Consider the following 22,956-nt stretch of genomic DNA (forward strand, 5'->3'; position numbering starts at 1 on the left):
GTGACTAGCGGTGACAGTGAAAATTAATTTAATTATGGTTGTCTGAAGTTAATGTGGACTTTCCAAATAATAATCATTCTTCCATTACCACCACCTTTATTTCTTAATCACAAACATTTCCTGAGTGTATACTCTTTCAGTGCAAAAAGTTTCAAGACTGCATTAATAAACAAAGAGAAAAGTTAATATGATGACTTTAATGTTTCAGGTGTTCTTCGTAGTCTCCTCCACTTGAGTACAAGACACACAATGTTTGTATGACCACGTGACACTGTTAGAAAACTTCTCATTTGGGACTCTATTCCACGTGTATGTCATATTGGCTAGAATGTCTTATATTGCCAAATTGTTGACCCTGCATGTGAATTTCTACACTTTGTGATTTTGTGGTAGATTTGTATTGATGACAAGAAGTCTCAGCACTCATTCTTTTCATAAAATAACTTCACATTTTGCATTTTAATCAAGCCAATGCAGGTGTCCACACAGTGTCATTTTTGTTCTGGAGTTAAGGTGTGCAGGAAAAATTTGAACACACTTTTCTCTTCTTTGAAACATTCTGGAGAATGTTGAGCACTTGATTGAGATGTACCTCTACTGCAAATTATGACAGAACAATATTGGCACACTATGGCCACTCATCCACTACTTAACACTGCCTGCTCACAACTGACTGGTTGAATGTGCAGCTATCATTTGCAGTTTCTAGGGCAACCTGCCACTATTACTGCACCGACATTGATTATACTCCATGAATAAAACCAGTCTTGAAAATTTTTGTACAGACCATACAAATTTCTGAGGAGTGAACACGATCTTGACATTGCATCTGTTAATGTAAGTCCCAACTAAACAGGAGAGTCACAAATGTTTAGACGTCTTCCACTTATGTAGAACAGATTTGTTATGTAGCACATATTTACCTCAATTGTTACCAGAATGTATACCCCGATTACATATTGTTCATTTAATTATCAACTTTGTAGTAGTAGTTTGTAGATATTTGCTCTGTTCTTTCTCGAATTTTTTTGTGATTATACTGCTTAGCATAAGCACAGGGCTCTCATGAGCACAACTTGGCTAAAACAAGCTTACCACGTAAGGATGTGAACTTACCCCTTCTGATGCTTCAGTTTTCTCACATTATCTATCTGAACAATTCATTTGGACCTCTGTTTTTTGTTTTATGAGGAATTATTTCTTCCTATAAAGAAATGCTCTCCTCTGATAGCTCACAATCCCTGTCTGCACCTGAATCATCAATACAGCTGTTAGTTGCTGAACATGCCTGTCCTATTTGACAATTGAGCTGGTTACAGACTAGTTTTTACAGCACATACACACAATTTTCATGTAACATTCTGCAAAGTTCTGACTTCTCTTTTTGAGATTAACACTACTGGCCATTAAAATTGCTACACCAAGAAGAAATGCAGGTGATAAACGGGTATTCACTGGACAAATATATTACACTATAACTGAGATGTGATTACATTTTCACGCAATTTGGGTGCATAGATCCTGAGAAATCAGTACCCGGAACAACCACCTCTGGCCGTAATAACGGCCTTGATACGCCTGGGCATTTTACAAACAGAGTTTGGATGGCGTGTACAGGTACAGCTGCCCATGCAACTTCAACACGATACCACAGTTCATCAAGAGCAGTCACTGGCGTATTGTGACGAGCCAGTTGCTCGGCCACCATTGACCAGACGTTTTCAATTGGTGAGAGATCTGCAAAATGTGCTCACCAGGGCAGCAGTCGAACTTTTTTTGTATCCAGAAAGGCCCGTACAGGACCTGCAACATGCGGTCGTGCATTATCCTGCTGAAATGTAGGGTTTCGCAGGGATCGAATGAAGGGTAGAGCCACGGATCGTAACACATCTGAAATGTAAGGTCCACTGTTCAAAGTGCCGTCAATGTGAACAAGAGGTAACCCAGACGTGTAACCAATGGCACCCCATACCATCACGCCGGGTGATACGCCAGTATGGCGATGACTAATACACGCTTCCAATGTGCGTTCACCGTAATGTCGCCAAACATGGATGTGACCGTCATGATGCTGTAAACAGAACCTGGATTCATCCGAAAAAATGACGTTTTGCCATTCGTGCACCCACGTTCATCGTTGAGTACACCATCGCAGGCGCTCCTGTCTGTGATGCAGCGTCAAGGGTAACCACAGCCATGGTCTCCAAGCTGATAGTCAATGCTGCTGCAAATGTCGTCAAACTGTTCATGCAGATGGTTGTCGTCTTGCAAACATCCCCATCTGCTGACTCAGGGATTGAGACATGGCTGCACGATCCGTTACAGCCATGTGGATAAGATGCCCGTCATCTCGACTGCTAGTGATACGAGGCCATTGGGATCCAGCACGACGTTCCGTATTACCCTCCTGAACCCACTGATTCCATATTCTGCTAACAGTCTTTGGAAGTCTACCAACGCGAGCAGCAATGTCGAGATATGATAAACCGCAATCACGATAGGCTACAAAATGGCTCTGAGCACTATGGGACTTAACATCTGTGGTCATCAGTCCCCTAGAACTTAGAACTACTTAAACCTAACTAACCTAAGGACATCACACACATCCATGCCCGAGGCAGGATTCGAACCTGCGACTGTAGCAGTCGCGCGGTTCCGGACTGAGTGCCTTAACCGCGCGACCACCGCGGCCGGCCACGATAGGCTACAATCTGACCTTTATCAAATTCGGAAACGTGATGGTACACATTTCTCCTCCTTACACAAGGCATCACAACAACATTTCACCAGGCAATGCCGGTCAATTGCTGTTTGTGAATGAGAAACCGGTTGGAAACTTTCCTCATGTCAACACATTGTATGTTTCACCACCGGCGCCAACCTTGTGTGAATGCTCTGAAAAGCTAATCATATGCATAGCACAGCATCTTCTTCCTCTCGGTTAAATTTCGCATCTGCAGTACGTCATCTTCATGGTGTAGCAATTTTAATGGCCAGTAGTGTAACTTCTAAGTGATGGAACACCCAACTTGTCAGCAATCTCTTGCCTAACACCCAACATTTAGCATTTAAGTTGCATATGTTTTGCATGTATTAGGCATCTTCGTTGCACTGAGACAAGCCATTCTGTAATAGCTACAGAACTGCTCTGTCGTCACTACATCACACAGTGCCCTGCAGACTTTTAGACATTCCCAGCATTAAGACTGTGTCCACACTAGCTGGCACAATCATCTCAAAGATTTTTGATGTTCCAGTTGAAGCACCTGTGACACTGAGTCATCCAAATAACTTTAGTACAGTTGTAGCAGGAAGGTAAGTGTATATTTTTTGTGAAAGTTAGGTACAATACAATGATCACCTTCAAAAATGTCCTTCATTCAAACTAAGTTTTAGATGGAGGAACGTAACTGTTTCCTGTACTTCCCTCAAACAAGAAAGCACTTTCAGCAAGGTAGTACTGCAATGTAAGGTCACTTATTTTCCTTTTAAATTCAGTATTAAGCCTACTATCTAGAGACATGCAGTACAATCAGCAACTTTGTGTATATTCTGATAATCCAGATAAGTTTTGGCATTGCTTGCTCCATAAATTTATACTGAGTGTTATGAATCATGTAAATTAGTGAAAAGTGGATGTTTGGAACATGTTACATGACAGTTACAATGCTCAATGCTGCTACCCCTGCTCCCTTGTCTGTTTTAAGACATCAATGACATCATTAGAGCTTAGAGTACGCAATGATTAAGACAAAGTTACTATGCACCTTTCAAAGGAAGTGTTCCAGTATTTGCTTAATTGATTTAGAGAAACTATGAATAAACCTAAAACTGGATGGATGTTTGAAGCTCACTTCTCCTAAAAGTGAAGCCTGTACTTTAACCACAAAGCTACCTCTTTCAGTCAAATTGTCCAGTATTATCAGTGTTTATCTTGTATGTTGGTGGGTGGAAACAGTTGAAATGGAGACAGTCGTGCAGATGACATGTATGCCATGAAAAAGTAAGTGAATTGTTAAACAGGTGCTGGCAGACAGTGCTTTCCAAATGCGAGATCCAGTTCTTTAACATAATGCTTTTTTAGTGCATATTGACTGGAATAATCTGTTTGTAACTCACTGCTGAGGGTAGGCTGATGCAATATTTTTTCACTACCTTTTTGCAATATCATGACTCTGGGAAACACACAGAGATTTCTAGCTCGAGACTTTGTTACTGCTACAGGGATACCTTCAGTTTTTGTACTAAATTGTCTGCACAAGGATGACAAGCAGAAATCTTTCAGATAATAATCCATGCTCAGACAGGACACCTGAGTAATATTTGGATGACACTAATATCTCAGGCACAGTAATTTGCTGCTTTTTCACAGCATACAGAATCGGTCTGGAAAGTTCCTGTAATAGGTAAATATAAAGGCATGTATGGGTTTACCCTTTTTTTTTAATTTTCTCTCTATCAATTTCTTCTCTTATCAATACACATTTTTCTTCATTTGAGAAGTCCTTGGAACACATTTGAGAAAACTTACTTTACAAGAAACCACTCTTTGCATCACAAGTTGCATGTATCTTATTCTTGGGGAGGGAATCTATCATGCCTTTGTACAGCTTGCCAATAGCAGTCTGCCTTTTGGACATTAAATCATTGAGGACAAGTCAAAAACAAATGACAAAATATTATGAGCATAGTTTTGACACTCAATTTCACAGTTGTTATGATTCAACATGTCAAGTGCCTGTAAGTGGAAGAATAATCCCATTCACTTTTCCTATGCTTGTCCACGTTTCTCATGGAAGAGCCTCTTCAACTTAAGTCAACATTCAGTTACCCTAACCACTCTCAAAATTGTACCTCATGAACAGAGTCATTCATGACAATCATAGTTTTACATCAGATCAAATGTTAGCGACAGTCTCCCACATTTGAAGGCAAATTAGACACCTGCATGGTCAATAATTTTTCCAATGAGGACAAAAACGGCATGGAGTAGCAACAAGTAATCTCCATCACTTCTACTGGTAAACTCTAAACTGCCAGAGAAAAAAACCATTGTGCAGCAATATGTTCTGTATGCAGTGCCTACAAACACTAAGAAATAGCATTGGCTGATCTTTGCAAATCTAAGTTAGCACTTGAGAACAGAAGGTGAAGCAATGAAACTACCTTGTATTCTCTATGTCAGACTTAGTTGTCATTTCACTGAAAACCTCATCCAGATTAATGCAAGGTAATCTGCAGATGTCACAGATTTTCATTAGCATCATTCACTTAAAATAAAAATGACATCGAGAAGGCTACACATAGCAGTTATTATTAGCAGAAGCTTCTCAAATATGTTCTGAATATGAAAATGTTACCCAATGGACATCATATGCCATCTCACAAGTCATTTTGTATAACAATTTTCCAACATTACACCTTTTCAAGCCTACAGTACACAACACAGAGAAGGGTTTTACTGGTTACAGATTAACTTACATTTAACAGACGGATCATTTCAGTTGGTAAAGTATGTCAAAAGAAAATGAATGTAGCCAGTGGTTGGTGCCCCTAAGAACACACTCAATGTACTTCAGAAAATAGTTTGGAAACCATGGAAAACTAAATCAAAATTGCTAATACAATGAAATCTCTTGATAATGTTCCTGTATATAATATTTTCCTCTGTGTTATGTCCAATTTTACCCGGACTAAATGCCCTTATACACAATGCTAATTTTCCTCTGAAACACGTTTACTCTACACAGTGATTTCCTCCATGTAGCCCTTGCATTTTTGGCACCCTAATCAATTACTTCCATTTTTACAACATTTAAGCCATTCATGTATTTCCCATTCTGTGGATTTGCCCAAGGTCCAAAAGACCATGCTCAGCATGAGTCAGCACCCAGGTCACACGAGATATGATGCACATCATGCTTGCCATATGTCTTATTGGTGTTATTTTATTGTTTTTATTCTGAGGAAACTATGAACATGTCTAGTGCAAACAATGGTGGATGCATTGCTGTCCAGTGAATTGAAGGAAAGTCTATGTTGGCAATATAACATCTTTGGAACAGGTTTCACTGAACAATGGACATCACTGAGAATTGGAAGATTTCTATTTAAGAAAAAGTTTCGATTATTAAGTAGAGGTCAAAGCACTTATGAGTTGGGCGGAGCTAACTAAATTTGCACTGGCCTCATCAACACTTGAAATTCAAAGCCAATGTGAATGAAGCCTTCGATCTATGGTGAAATGGAGCAACTTTTAATAACCTTGTTTGAACAAGCACATGCTGCAAATATTCCCACAAGTGGAACTATTTTGAAGAAAAAGGTGCTACAAATAGCTTTGCAGTTTGCGGTAAAAATGTCAAGGCTTCCAATAGTTGGACTGTCAAATTTTGAGCGTGGCACGTTGGTGTGTATAAAGCAGAATCTGGGGAGAAGGAAAGTATTGACCAGCACACTGTAGCTGAATGGATGGAGGGTCAGTCTCTCCCTCTCTCCCTCCACAAGCTACATAACATTTTTAATGCCAACAAAACCGGCATATTCTTCTGATTAATGCCAGATGATACTTTTCACAGTGAAAATTACCTCGGCAGTAACAAAGCAAGGTGTGCCTTATCTTTTTTTGTGTATGAATGCAGATGGCAGTGAGAAACTAAAGCTTTGGTCACTAGGAAGACTAAAAAGCCAAGGTGCTTCAAACCCATTTCTACCTTACCATGCAAGTACACAAACAATGCTAAAGCATAGATGACTAGCAAAATGTTTAAATGTTCTTAGCGAAATCGATGCCAAAATGGAGAGTATTGTAGGGAGATTTCTATTAGTGGACAAATGTGCAGCAAATCCCCCAGATATTTCATTTCTGAGAAATGTACGAGGAGATACCCATAAGAAACTGAACAAATTTTTTGGTTGCCAGAGCTTTTGTAGTGCCATGTTTTGTCAAAAGGATGCACAGAACAAACATTCCAAAGTCAGTAAGCTGAGTGTCATCTCTGAAGGTCAGGACTAGCTTCGGCAGAGTGTATAGCAACTACTGTTTTGTGCTATTGTCATTTTGGCAGTGGTTAATTTTCCTGTACAGTCTGCAGCAGAGAGAAAGTGGAACAGAAATTCTTGAAACATTAAAAACAGCATACAAGGATGATGCTATGGAGAAAAGTGTTAAGAGTGGTTTTCCCATTTCAAGAATGGTGAAACGTCACCTGATGACAAACATTCCAGTCGTTGTTCCATGGCCTGAACAAATGAAAATGTTGAAAAATTCATGCAGCCACCAACCAAGATCAACAGCAGACCACTGAAGAAATTGTGGAGCTGTTAGGAGTCACTAAGTTCAGTGCACTGAATTGTGACAGAAGATCTGGAAATGAAAAAGGGGTGGCTCCCAAATACGTGGCATGACTGCTGAACAAAAACATAGTAAAAATGGAAGCACATTGTGCTTTGAAAGAAGAGCCCTGAAATAATCCAAACTTTTTTCAAAAATTTTCACAGGAGATAAAATGTGGCACTATGCTTACAATCCTGATTCAAGGCAACAATCAAGCCAGTAGAAGACTTCAAGTTCGCCTCACCCCAAGAAAGCTCATCAGATGAAATCAAACATTACGGTAATGCTGCTGCTTTGTTTATTCGATGTGAGATGAATTTTGGAAAGATGAATTTTGGAAAGATGAATTTTGGAAAGATTGTGCAACAGTGTGTGACAGAAGTGCCCTGATTTTTTGGATTTTGAGTGACAATGACCCTGCTCACAGCGCCCTCTCTGTATGCAAGTTCTTTATGAAAAATGGTACGACCCCTGTTCCTCAACACCCATATTCATCTGACATTGCCCCGTATGAATTTATTTATTTATTTATTTATTTATTTATTTATTTATTTATTTATTTATTTATTTATTTATTTATTTATTTATTTATTTATTTATTTATTTATTTATTTATTTATTTATTGTTTCCTAGAATGAAAAGAAGACTTGAAAGGAAAACGTTTTGCTGATGTTGCAGATACGAAGAAATAAAATACGGAGACTGTCAAGCATCACAAATGAGTTTAAACAAGGTTTTGAAAAAATGGGATAACAGATTAGACAGATTAAGCTTTTACATTACCAATGTTTAAGAAGCTGTAACTGCTTGCATTTTTCTGCATTTATAAAGGTTAGAGAAGTGTGTCAGTGAAACAAGAGGGTACTTTGAATGGTATGGAATATTTGTGCTTATAATTTGAATAAGTAAAAAAGTTTCTTTTGGGTACCCCTTGTAAACCTGGTTTTCTTGCCACCCAATTGCACCAGCCATCTGCAACCTGTGGACATGACATGTGTCTGAGGTTATATACAGAACAGATCTGGTAAGGAATGCCTTTAATGCCGCAGACTAAAAATGGCAGGAACCCAGTACAATTCACAGTTCAAGGTAAATATTTTACAAACTATGAATTTTATTATCTATTCATGGAGAGAGTTGAGTGCTGAAACTATCAGAACCTGTTTCAAGAAAGAACGATTCCACGAGGTCAAAATGATTGCTCCAGTGTAATAAGTTTGATATGAAGGGCAGGAGTTCTGTGAATTAGTAGGCAATAATTCTGCCACTTTTGAGGAATTTGATCATAGACGAAAATGTGGCAACCACAGAAGCACTGAGTGTTCAGTGTTGAGGAATTGACTGCCGAGAGAAACATGGAAAAATCCAAGTGATAGCCAGAACCCAACCCCATGCTGTCATATCCCAAGGCAGCTGAAGGATATGAAACATCCAGAAGGTTTATGTTGGGCCATATACTTGAGCACACAACAATAGCACAACTTTCTAATTTGGAGCAAGAAATGGTTCCGACACAAGCCAGGAGAAATAAAAGCAAACATTTTCTTGACAACTTCAAAAAATCCTAGGTATGTGATGTTTGAATTATGTCAATGCATAGATTTTTTGAAAATTTGAGTACAGTTTTACTGTAAAATTTAATGATTAAAGTACTTTTTGCAGCTAATTCTTTTTTTAATTTGCACAATTTACTGTGTTTTTCTGTGACCTCAGGAAAATTTGACTAGTGTTTTATAGTCATCAGAGGGAAGTTTACCCTTTATAGTGTTTTCCACTGCACAGTGATCAGAATTCGTGGTCCCTTAACCATCTGGAACACAGGTGTACAGTACAATGGTAACTAATTTAGTTACTCCCCTAAAAAGGTAGTCAGAGTAACTAATGGCAGAGAAAGCTATCAGCTATGCTGAAGCTGATCTCTGGCATTTGGAGCCACTACAGTTATTCTGTAGGAACTGCTGATACAGCACCAGTTGAGTGTGAAAGACACGAGTGGATAGACAGCCACCAAACAGTTCCTAATCTTTCTGAAACTGGAGTGAGGAAGCTGTCCTATAAGAACCATCAATTTATTTTTCTTTGTGTTCTCATGTTATTTCGAGTTTCTAATGCAAGTGGTACAACTAATATATACAAATGCATAGCTTTCTCAAGGATTTTAGTATTTATTCCTTTAGTCACTGTTCTGCAAGTAATTTGTTCCATATACAGAGCTAGCCAGTATGGTTAGGGACAAATGATTGAAAATTATCACTCAATGAACCTAATTTATCTTCAGCTTTGAAAGATTTCTGCTTCTATTTTAGGGATTGCAGACTTCTTACCAAAGAGGAGATACATTACCATTTATGTTAACTGTCTGAAGCTGACGAGGAAGGGTATGAAGAGTGAAGGAAGAGATGATCAGAAGTGCAGGTATATAGAGCAGTAGGAGAGAGAGACACACACACACACACACACACACACACACACACACACACAGACACAGACACAGACACAGAGAGAGAGAGAGAGAGAGAGAGAGAGAGAGAGAGAGAGAGAGAGAGAGAGACCAGTTGTTACAAGAAGGGGACGACAATGATGAGTCAGTTGAAGAAATGCCACTTGAGGGGTGACAATCCTGCTCAATTACATTTTTATTTTGCAGAGCCAATGATGCATTATGCATACATGTCTAAATACTTAACCCAAATTTCATAAAAAATAAGAGTTGAAAATGTCATTAAGCTTTTGACTGGACTGAAAGGAGCTGCCACAGATGCCAGAACACCTCTAGCTGTATTTCTACAAATCATAACTCTCCTAACAGTTGATGGAACTTGTGAAATACAAATATTTCTGTGACCAACATTCATCAAAACAGATGTCTGCAATGGGAGGAACAGAGGAAAGTCTACAGATGTGACAGGGAGTTCAGGTTAACAAATCACAAAGGAATTGTGGCACTTAACTGCACTCTGTTTATGATTGCCTCTAAAAAGTCAAATATGCTAACATGAGGGAAATGTGCAAAATCAGTGAGACAGGATTGCTAATGCTCAGAGCAAATTTCAGTTTCAATAGAATTTTGCTTCCATTGTGATACTTTCATTTTGAAGCCATATCAGAGCTGTGAGGCATCTCACTGAGAAATTGGCTCCTATTCATGACTTCCAGTCTCAACTCCTCAAAAACTGCCAAAACGGTTACTGTCTGGGTTCACTTACAACTGTAGATGAAATGCTTGTTGCCCTTCATGGCACATGCTGTTTTACCCAATTTATGCCTCAAAAGCCCATGAAATATGGCATCAAAATCTATTAGATTGTGGGAGAGACATTTCACACTCACGCCATTGAAATATTTCGGAAAACAGCCCAAGGGCCCCCATTTGAAGAAGCCTCTTGACATTGTGAAACAGTTGACTGAACCAATAAAAATGTCTACCCATAACCTGACCATGGACAATTGCAACAAAATATTTGCTGGAAAGCGGAATGACATTCCTAACAATGCTCAAAAGAAAACAAAATGAGATACCTGCAGAATTCGTAAATAATCGTTCTATAAAAGTAGGATCAATTATATGTTTTCAGTGTAACACACCCTTGGTGACTTTCGTAATTAATATGTCTACAGCCATAATTATCTTGTCAACTTTGCACAAAACTGCTGAAACTGGAATCAGCTAAGCCTCTAATACTACTTTATTATAATATTACAAAAGGGGGTGTGTACTCGGGAGAATCAGATACATTCCACATTGAGCACAGCTAGGAAAAGAAGATGACCTATGGTGGTTTCCTTCAAGCAAATCAATTTTTCTGGAATCTAGCCGTACAAAATTTATAAAATAAATAATGTTAGAGAAAATAATTACAGAACAAGACTACCTCAATGAATTCCCTCAAATGTTGGTGGAACCGTACCTCAGAAACCGAGCAACAAACCGGAGGCTTCCAAAAGGATGTACAAATTTTCTTTTCTAAGCACAAGAAACCTTCACTCATTCCACCTAATGCCACTTCAGTTGTTCATAGAAGTTGTTACTTATGAGGATCCCATAAAAATTACAGAACAAGCCTTGCCTGTGACAAATGCTCAGACAAAGTTTGCAAAACACATAGCAAACCATCAGTGACTTGCAGAAGATGCCGAGGAGATGAAGAAACTCAAGACTGAGGAGAGAATGAGCACTGGAATATATTCTACACCAGGGCCGACCAGAAATTCTGCACGCGTGCGGTGCTCTTGCACATGTGCAACTTCCCGGTCACAGCATGCACGCCGCAGCCGTCGGCGTTCATGTAGTGCATGTTTCTATGCAATTCTTAATGCGATTTTAAAACTTGCTCGCAGTGAACATTTAGTGTTGTTGTCATTCTGGAAAATTGAAAACAGTACATTGTACAGCTTACAGTAAAACAGACATGAATGTAACACAAGAAACTAAGAGTTCAAGAAGTATCAGTTACTTTGACGTACAGTAAAATCGAGTTGATGTGTCTCATCCATTATCTTAAGGACATTTAATTTTGCTTGCCGTTCTTCACTGTTGAATACACTACACTCGTCTTTGTGATATGTATTGTAATGTCTTTCAATTGAGAACTTATGCTGGACGCCTATTATTCAACAGCACAGCAAACAATTATCACCAACGGCTACAAAAAAGAATTGCAGTTCCCAGTCATTTTTAAATGACTGAGAACACAGAGCTCCCGTCCTTTTCTTTTTCACAGTACTTGCCACTTCTCAGTACTTCTCTGTTAAGGTTACGGTCACCAGGGGTAAACGAGACCGGATACGTTGCGCTCTTGCTTGTACGACAGGGAAGTGGAGCCACTGCCGTTCATTTAGGACACATGTCTAATAACAGATGTCACTGTCGCTCGCTGTCGCACACGTGCGCACATGTGCAGCACTTCCGCACGTCTGCACACTGTGCAGAGTTTGGCCGGGCCTGTTCTACACAATTATTTTGAGTTGTGTGTATTTTAAAAGAAAACAACCTAAGATTACGTTCGTGTTTTACACAAAAAAAACCTCAAGTTCAAGCTCAACAAGAAACTTTTCTCTAGTTACCAAATTATTGATTTTAAGTGTCTCAGGTCTCATTTTCACATGTGCACATTCATAATTTGTATGCTAAGCCAAATGTTGAATGCATTTTTGCTTTACTTCAAATCAGAAGGTAATATATTATTTCGGAGTTCTATATGTGGTATTTGTCTACATTAAAGTGTTCTTCGAACATTGTTATGCTTTCGTCCAACCAGATATAAAATATTGCATTGTGAGTACAGAAAAATGAAGATTTCATGATACTGCCGATTTACCACTACACAGGCTCCACTGCAACTACAATTTACATGGATTCCAGAGGGTTAAAAACATTATTTGGAGGTTTCACTGTATGTAACGTGTTACTTATTATCAAGTGATTTCAGAACTTATTCTAAGATTCTAATAAACACAGATCTGTCACCCTCGGAAACCAGTGAACAACACAGGAACTAGTCATTTGAACTTTTCGCCTTGTCTACAGCACCCCACAAGAAAATGTACAAGCATATTGCTCCCGAATTATGCCAGAATGGTTTGAGGAAGACTATACAGCTTGTGTGCCCATCCCTTCCTGCCCATCTGAACTCATTTCTATCCAGCACATATGGGATGCCACTGCAAAATTTGTGCACGTAAGACCTATTTCCAATCACTCTTTATGAGCTATGGGTAATAATTGAATTTTGATGTAATAGGACAGCAACCCAACATGTTTGGTGTCTCACTGAGTATCTGCCATGACATATCACTGTTACCACCAGGACAAAAGGGCATGCTGCACACTACTAGGTAAGTCCCCAATTTAATTGCTCATGAGTTCATTTCAGTTAAGTGTGTTGCTTGGAAATTTAGAAGGTCAATAACAGTATAATTAACCAAGTGTATGGAGTTCAATTTTGATTATTCATGAAATTTCTTCTCACATTTGAAGTGATTATTACATCTCAAAAATATATGTATAAGAGAGGAAATGCTAAATTGCAAATCACTAACTGAATGAAAAATCTTAGTTTCAGTAGTGACACCAACCCTAGAACTTTCTATCCATTGTCTGATAGCTGCACAAACGAAAATTCACTCATCAGTACATTGCTGGGTTCTTCGTTTTGCTCCAGGAGGACACCAAGTCAGTACTTTGACATGTAAAATATTCATTCACTTTATTATGACACAGATAAGGAGAATTACTTAACTTTGACAACCCATTTCTATGGGAATGCCATGAGTATTTACAACTCTGAACATTAATGTATCACTTGGTACAGACAAAACAAGTGCCACTGAGTACATTTAATAGTAACTTCCACATTGAGTTCTGCCTAATATATTGATCACACACCTGCCGTACTAGAAAATAATACTGTCACCTTAGTCCATGATTGTGGACTGGGTTGAGTGGTACTGTGCTCAGCTGTTAAGAGAAGATCTGATGTGGTGGTGTAGTCCAACATTTCTTGGCATGCCCACACTAGTGTCACTTATTCGTTGATGTGGCCTGCAGCAACTAGTTCTTTTTTTCTCATGTCTGCATTGTAAGGTATTAACCTTGCTTTTGCACCTCACTCTACGATTGACACCACACAAACCACACGTTTCAGCCATGTGGGCCAGTCACATTACAAGATTTAAGGGACAGATAATAGAAATGAAGAAGTAAAGTTCAAGAAGTTACATATGTGACCCTCAGCAAAAAGGATACACCCTATTAAACAATATGAAAAACTACGCCATCCCGTGCCTAAAATACAGATCCAAAAAATGCACTTTTTGTTATGCAGAGTACCAGATGCAGTATTGATGCAAAATAGCATTTCAACTGCACAAACATTAAACAACAATTTTGCTGTAACTTGTTCATCATTTCATTTTCCCAGGCCATTTTAGTCCTACTGAAAAATTTACAGGTCACACATGCTTATTGGTATAATGTTCTCCACTGTCATGTTGTGTACTTAGCAAAGTCATACAATGCCACAAAGCTGATCTAGACACGTTTTTCCATCAGCAAGGGCAGCAATAACTAAGATTAGAATCTAAAACCATGTTGTTAATGAGGACATTGGATATGGTGAACAAGTTTGGAATGGGTGGAAACTAGCTCTCTCCTTTTCAGGAACACCATCCCCACATTCACCTTAATTGACTTACGGAAACTATGGGGGAACACAAAATTTGGATGGCTGGCCAGGATTTTGAAAGAGCAAATATTCCGTCTTTGACAGTTTGCTGGCAGCAGGAAATGACACACAGCAAATGTGGCTTGACTCAATGTGTGTGTAAATTCCTAAGGAACCACACTTCTGAGGTCATCAGTCCCTAGACCTACACACTACTTAAACTAATTTATGCTGACACACACACACACACACACACACACACACACACACACACACACACACGGGAGGACACCTCCGGCAGGAGGGGACATGCAGTCCGTGACATGGCACCTCAAACCACACAGCCACTCCGCATGGCGTGGCTTGACTCATGTTCAGGTAGTGCACATATCTGATTTATAATTGTGTACTTCCACTCGCTAGTGAAGAACAATGTACATGCTTATAGAGAGCTCACCAGTTCACAAGTGGGGTACAATATAATGATGAGAATTCTGAATTAGTGACAGGCGAGCTTGTGAGAAAGGCAGGTGTGTCCGACTACCCCACTGAGGTGACAGCAGACATCAATATTGTTGGCCACAGATCCAAAGCACGTGAGCCAGTACTGACAAGCACGTGACTGAACAGTGCATCTGATGAAATTCCTGTAAGTTCACTGTCAAACATTGCACATGATGACTGATACCTAGTGCTGCCATAGATGCAGTCATTTCATTTTCTTGGCAACCTAAAGCTGCGATAACTTCAACACTGTATATAGTATTCCATAGCCGAAAACACTGACTTAGAAAAAAATACAAGTTGTTTTTAAAAAAGGAGAATTTTCACTGGATGATAAATGACAATCATTACTTAAGTAAAGATGAATTTTAACACTTACTTTGGAAATTGTTAACTTCTGTAGGAAAAGTGTCAATTATAATCAAGATGTCAATTATGTCCCTCACACAGCAGTGAATCGTGTATGGAAAGTTTGATTAATGTACAAAAGTCACCCATCTATTTGACATAACTGTAATAGTTATGTAACTGATTTCATAGTAAATTAAAAACAAATCACAAAAGGAAATTATAGTGTGTTGTACAGAATGGTAATTTTAACAATGGTGTGTAAAAAAAACCAATGCTTGTTTCATAGAATTAATTAGATTTTAAGTCTTGGATATGATTAATTTGAATATTCACTGAGGACTACTGAAGCTAAGGACAAATGGTCACCAGTTGAAAGATTTAGAAAATCCTTTGGAAATGAATGGGCTCATGCTTCATTGTAATAATATCTTTCAAATTAATGGAAGCATTGGTAACTTATGATGTGAGAAATTTAATAAATGATTGCTGAAACAAAAAGTGCAGACACTGCCATGTTTGGTGTCCATGGATGCAGCATAGGAAGCAGCACACTGTGGTGCCAGTAGCTTTAATGTAGGTTACATGGCAATTTTTATCTTCATTTTTCTTCATTAGGGTAGAAAACATTTGAGATTTCAAGGCAGAGAGGGTGCTGGAGCACTTAGGGACTGGGCAAGCAACGTGAACCAGGTTTTACTTCAAAGGAATTTGAGTGTTCAATGACTCAAAGTTTAATGGAAGTTATGAAGATAGAAATAGGAGTAACCCATTGAATTACAGATCCACATCACTGACCTCAATTTGCAGTAGGATTTAGGAGCATATACTGTACTCTAATATTATGAATCACCTTGAAGAAACATGGACTCAGAATGTATCTTTTGTGCAACGCAGCTAGCTCTATTTCCATGAAGTAATGAGTGCTGTCGACAAGGGATCTCAGATCAATTCCATATTCCTAGATTTCCAGAAGGCTTTTGATACCGTTCCTCACAAGTGACTATTAATCAAATTGCATGCATATGGAGTATCGTCTCAGTTGCTAGACTGGATTCGCGATTTCCTCTCAGAGAGGTCATAGTTCTTAGTGCTAGATGGTAAATCAAGTAGAACAGAAGTGATATCTGGTGTTCCAAAAGGTAGTGTCATAGGCCCTCTGCTGCTCCTGATTTACGTAAATGATCTAGGTGATAATCTGAGCAGCTCCCTTAGATTGTTTGCAGGTGACACTATAATTTACCGTCTAGTAAAATCATCAGACAATCAATTCAAATTACAAAATGACCTAGCGAGAATTTCTGTATGGTGCGAAAAGTGGCAATTGGGACTAAACAAAGAAAAGTGAGGTCATCCACATGGGTACTAAAAGAAATCCAATAAATTTTGGGTATACAATAAATTGCACAAATGTAAGGACTGTCAGTTCAACTAAATACTTAGTAATCACAATTGTGAGAAACTTAAATTGGAAAGACCACATAGATAATATTGTGGGGAAGACGAAACAAAGACTGATTTGTTGCCAAAACACTTGGAATATGCGACAAACCCACTAAAGAGACAGCCTACATTACACTTGTCCGTCCTCTGCTAGAATATTGTTGTGCGGTGTGGGATCCTTACCAGGTAGGATTGACGGAAGACATCGAAAAAGTGCAAAGAAGGGCAGCTCATTTCGTGTTATCGCGCAATAGGGGTGAGAGTGTCACTGATATGATAAGCGAGTTGGGGTAGCAGTCACCGAAACAAAGGCGGTTTTCTTTGTGGCGAGATCTATTAATGAAATTTCAATCACCAACTTTCTCTTCTGAATGCAAAAATATTTTGTTGACACCCACTTACGTATGGAGAAATGACCATCATAATAATATAAGAGAAATAAGAGCTCGCACGGAAAGATTTAGGTGTTCCTTTTTCCCACGCGCCATTCGAGAGTGGAATGGTAGAGAAGTAGTATGAAAATGGTTTGATGAACCCTCTGCCATGCACTTAAGTGTGAATTGCAGAGTAACCATGTAGATTTAGATCCTGGTCAGCTGGAGTACTGCATGACTGTTCTTTACACAATTTGGTGCAGAAGAACAAATTTTAGACTATGTAAAAACTCTGTTCAGTGGCACAGAACTCCAAATTATTTGTGTGGCATATCACATCAGACTTTGGAGAATTTTAGTCCACTGGTGATTTACAGTGAACTGTGAATTCTGAACTACAATGAATAGTTGGTGACAGTTTTCAGTGTAGTTTATAGTATTTAAATCTGCAGAATCTATGTGAAAAATACTGCAACCGATATCTGAAAGGTAACCTCACTCTTCCACAATCATATGCTGGACTGAATATTCACATGCCCACTCTGTGCAATAGTATAATACAGCATACCATCATCAGAGTTTTCAGTAACACACAAAATCTGCCCCTCCATGTTTTCTGCGTTCATTTATTTCATCTCCCATTACGTAACTGCTAGTTTCTTGGAAGGCAGAGATTAAGACAAGGAACTTCTTTGGTCAACCCTTAAGCCACCTGGTGCAATTACATGTACTGTCCATCTTAATTTTCCTATTGCCATACTAATTACAACTTACACTTCAGTTTTTTTTTTTTCTTTATCATTGATGTAACATGTATCTCCAGTGCTTCTTACATAAGCCTCAATTTCTGAATTATTTTTGCACTGAAAGTCCATATCTTAGCACCAGAAGTTTAAAATGGTAATACACACAGTTTACAAACTTTCAGATGCACTGGAAGCTTACTTCTGTAAACTATTTAGTTTACCAGAAGTATGTAATGGCATGTAATTTCTTGGTGCAGAAAGTCATAAATGGTGATAATTCGTTCTCCTGACAACAGTTACTAAAATGTAAGCTCTGATTCACCATTATCAGCAAATTTTAGCACCATTCCCCATTCTCAGAATGCAGGAAGGTAAATCTAAGGAAACTGAGCAACTTCTAACAGATACAACAAACAGAAACAATGAGGACATACATCAGATCATCTAGACTAAAGGAAGAGCTCAAAATAGGCTCATGTATTTTCAATGGAAGGAAGCAAGCAAGGAAGGAAGGAAGGAAGGAAGGGCAGGGAGTCTAGTGTCTCGATGAGTTCATTAGAAATTAGCAGAAGGATGGGGATGGAAATCATCCGTTATCTTTTCAAAGGAATCACAACCAATTTAGCACTTAAAACACCCTTCACATAACAAATATCTTAATGATCACAGTCCTACAGAGAGAATGTTTCACAAAATTGTCATCTTGCATGAACGAAGTACAGAATAAATGCACAACATGGGAGAGGCATCATCCTTATCTGAATAATTGAGAATATTGGAGAGAAACATAAGAGGGGCATGGCAGTGAAAAGACATTATGGACCATTTTTTCTTCTTCAAAAATTGGGCAAAGAACCAGCAATACAGAGAAAAGGAAACATCTGCTGTTTTGCTATTTTATATCTGTAGAAATTTAAAAGGTTAGAAAATCAAACTGTCAAACCTGTGTATAATACTTTATTGTGCTTCAGAATGACATCAAAAACACATCATGCTGTCCAATCATCTCTGAATCATTACTTTACAATTCTTTGGTTATCCCTGTGTCATTTCCATTCATTCTCTTCTTGAAATTATAATAGAAAGCAAAACTGCAAATTGCACAAACTAGCAGTACAAATTCTGCTGTTCCGTTAAGCATCTGTCTTTACTTCTACCTCCACATTGCAACCATACGAACTTCAAAATTCCTTCCACATGTTCATCACCTTCACAAAGTTACTAATGCATAATACCACCATGCGATGTCTTCGCTGTCAAAATTGAACCAAATGTCTCTTCAGCATACATAGCTTGCACTGATGAAGATGTTTCACATATTTCCAGTGTATTTGGTTAAAGGCAGCTGCAAGCTGAAAAAAAAAAAGTGACATTCATGGATCCTATCAAAATGTTACAATGATGTACATATAAGGGCAAGAGTGTTGACTAAATATTCAAAAATTTTATTACCAGTCTCAAAGAAGCACTAAAGCAAACTCGGCATGTACACAATCACTGAAGTGGAGGATCATCGTCATCGTCATCATCTTGACCAATGTGAACCTCATCATAACGTCGCATCCGAAACTGCTGCAGGCGCTGCAGCCACTTGTATCGATGAGCAACATACATCAAACCTGAGACCACTAGCACTGACAATGGTATCAGTACACCAGCAGTTATTGTAGAAGCTGAAAAAATCAATTACCAAAAATGAATTTACTACTTTATTAGAACTCCAAACATTTAACATTCCTTGAAAAAGTTACAGTAATACATTATTAATACAGCCATTATATTTCTGGAGTGCTGCTGCATAAACCTTAATTTTTCCAAACTTCCTGGCAGATTAAAACTGTGTGCCGGAGCGAGACTTTAACTTGGGACCTTTGCCTTTCGTGGGCAAGTGCTCTTAGTAGATTTAGGTGTAGTAGAGCACTTGCCCGCGAAAGGCAAAGGTCCCAGGTTCGAGTCTCACTCCACCACACATTTTTAATCTGCCAGTAATTTTCATATCAGAGCACATTCCACTGCAGAGTGAAAATCTCATTCCTTATTTTTCCTTTTGCAATATTTCAGTCATGTATCTAATGGACATCTACAGAATGAGCCATTGAAGTTACAGTGCTGTCAGCTCACTCTGAAGGTGGCCAAAACACTAGTAGAAAAAGAAGAATGTATATGGATGCACTCCTGAAATTTAATGAATGGATCATTATAACATGAAAATATCGAGATGCATATCTAAACTGGCATACAACAGTTTTTTTTTAGGGCACTCAACTACTAAGGTCATTAGCACTCAGTCACAAATGTTAGTGCACTAAGAGCATAGAAAAACGCACGAGGACAACATCAGAAAATACGGACAAAGATGCAGATAAACAAAATAAAAGAGATCTTTTTGGACAAGTCCGTCAGTGTAATAAAACTAAGGACACAAGCAGCTGCTCGAGCGTCATCAGCTAAAAGTTCCTGTAAGGTAGACGGCACACACAGGACACACGAGAGTGAATAAAACGGGGACAGGACAATAAAACATGGCGCACCGTCAATGGATGACCACAGGGGCACTGTGGGGTGGGGTCACCAGAAAACAGTTAGTGGTGGGTAAATAGGCAATGCCCAATCTGGAACCTGGCCAAAATGACCACCTCTCGGCGGGAAGGGCGTGAGGAGGTCGTCCAAGCAGTCGGGATCGGTTTCATGGCCCTAAGCTTATTTTCATGGAGAGAGGACCAAGCCTCATGCCACAATGAGGAAATGTGCTGACAAAGAACCCCACTAACATCAGTTGATGGGACATAAAAGGAAACTGTCCAAGGCAGGAGGACAGCAGCCTTGGCCGCAGCATCAGCAGCTTCGTTCCCAGGCACACCAACGTGTGCCAGGAATCCACAAAAAAAAGGACAAGAGCGCCGGTATCAGCTAGCAACTGAAGAGACCGTTTAATTCCTTGCACGAGAGGGTGGTCCGAATACGGGCCATGGACACACTGAGTAGATGGCATAGGGAGAATGACAATGGCGGCGGATATACTGAACAGCCTGATAGAGAGCAAAAAGCTCAGCTGCAAAGCTTGAACACTGGTCAAGGAGCCAGTATTGAAAGGTATCATCTCCAATGACAAAGGCACATCCGACGCCAGCAGTAGTCTTTGAGACATCTGTGTAAATAAAGACGTTATTAGTGAGCCTCTAATGAAGTTCAACAAACCCCGAGCAGTATATCGAATCCGCGGTCCTCTCCTTTGGGAGCGAGCCGAGTTCAAGGTGAACATGAACCTGGAGCCAAGGTGGTGTCGCGCTCTCACCCACTCAAAAAGTCATAGGGAGGGTAAAATCAAGTTGCTGAAGCAGGCGACAAAAGTGAACTCCAGGAGGTAACAGGGCGGAGACATACAGCTCGTATTGGCAGTCGAGAGAGTTGTCAAAGAAGGAGAAATATGACGGGTGGTCGGGCATTGACATCAGTCTGTAGGTATCGACAAAGCAACATATCACACCGGTAGTTTAGCGGTAATTCAGCAGCTTCTGGATACAGACTCAACAGGGCTGGTGTAGAATGCTCCAGTCGCCAGATGTAACCTCTGATGGTGGATAGAGTTTAGACGGCATAAGATGAATGGCCGGGCAGAAGAGTAGACAAAGCTCCCATAATCCAGCTTTGATAGGACAATGGACCGATATAAGCGAAGCAGGACCTTTCAATCTATTCCCCATGACGTACCACTGAGAACATGGAGGACATTTCATTAAAAATGCATTAATAAAAAGAGGACGGCGACTGCGAAGGCCCCAAGTGTGCATGTTGCGGAGAATGCCCGCCCTCCAACAGGTGTCTTAAGCCTTCTCCAAATTCAAGAACACAGCCACGGTCTGGCGCTTACGCAAAAAGTTGTTCATTATGAAGGTCGACAGCAGACCGGCGCAAACGAAAGCCACATTGGAAATTTGTAAGAAGGCGTCAAGATTCAAGGAGCCAAACCAATCGAGAATTTACCATGCGCTCCAGCACCTTGCAGACGCAGCTGGTAAGGGAGATGGGGCAATAACTGGAAGGAAGGTGTTTGTCGTTTCCTGGTTTGGGTATGGGAACAACAATTGCTTCACGCCAGTGTGTGGAAACATGACCTTCAGTCCACATGCGATTATAGGTACGAAGAAGAAAGCCTTTACCTGCAGGAGAAAGGTTCTTCAGCTTGTGAATATGGATACCATTGGGCCCAGGAACAGAGGATCAGGACTGGGCGAGTGCACTTTCGAGTTCCCACATGGTGAAGGTGGCATTGTAACTTTCATGATTCAAAGACTGGAAAGGAGGTGGCCGTTCCCCTTCTGCTTGTTTTCGGGGGGAGGAAGGCAGGGTGGTAATGGGCAGAGCTCGAAACCTCCGCAAAAAAGCAGCCAAAGGCATTTGTGACATTCTCAGGATCCACAAGGACTTCATTCACTACAGTCAGGCCAGAAATCGGAGAGTGGACCTTGGTGCCAGATAGCCGGCACAGGCCACCCCAGACAACCGAAGGAGTAAAACTGTTGGATGAGCTGGTGAAAGCAATCCAGCAAGTCTTTTTGCTTTCTTTGAGAACACAACGACATTGTGCACGGAGTCTTTTATAATTGATACAGTTCGTCATCGTAGGGTGGCGTTGGAAGGTGCGTAAAGCACGTTGCCAAGCACGAATAGCATCGCTGCATGCTGTAGTCCACCAGGGGACTGGGACTCGACGTGGAGAAGAGAAAGTACAAGGGATAGAATATTCAGCAGCAATGAGAATAACATCCATGAGGTATGCAACTGACTACCGCAGCTGGAGAAGTTTTGATCATGGAAGGTCGCCAGGGAGGTGAAAAGCCCCCAGTCGGCTTTGGAGATGTTCCAGCTAGTCGAACGTGGAGAAGGGGTGTGATGCAGGAGATTGATTATGCAGGGGAAATAGTCACTCGAGTATGTGTCAGACAGAGCATACCACCCGAACCGATGTGCAAGTTGGATAGTGGATATTGAGATGTCCAAGTGCGAATAGGTACGCGTTGCGTCCGAAAGGAAGGTAGGT

General features: G+C 39.8%; 1 protein-coding gene across 1 annotated transcript in view; it reads right to left on the reverse strand.

The window, feature by feature from the left end:
• Positions 1–18,859: 18,859 nt before the first annotated feature.
• The window catches only part of LOC126183456 (uncharacterized), a 40,113-nt gene continuing 36,016 nt past the window's right edge, over positions 18,860–22,956 (reverse strand). The window contains exons 3-4 of the mRNA XM_049925452.1: positions 19,368–19,588; positions 18,860–19,267 (exon numbers count right to left, since the gene is read on the reverse strand). Of these exons, the coding sequence (XP_049781409.1) occupies positions 19,410–19,588 (179 nt within the window). The 3' untranslated portion in view covers positions 18,860–19,267; positions 19,368–19,409. The remainder of the gene's footprint in view (positions 19,268–19,367; positions 19,589–22,956) is intronic.

The sequence above is a fragment of the Schistocerca cancellata genome, chromosome 4, assembly GCF_023864275.1.
Source record: "Schistocerca cancellata isolate TAMUIC-IGC-003103 chromosome 4, iqSchCanc2.1, whole genome shotgun sequence".
Classification (NCBI taxonomy): domain Eukaryota; kingdom Metazoa; phylum Arthropoda; class Insecta; order Orthoptera; family Acrididae; genus Schistocerca; species Schistocerca cancellata.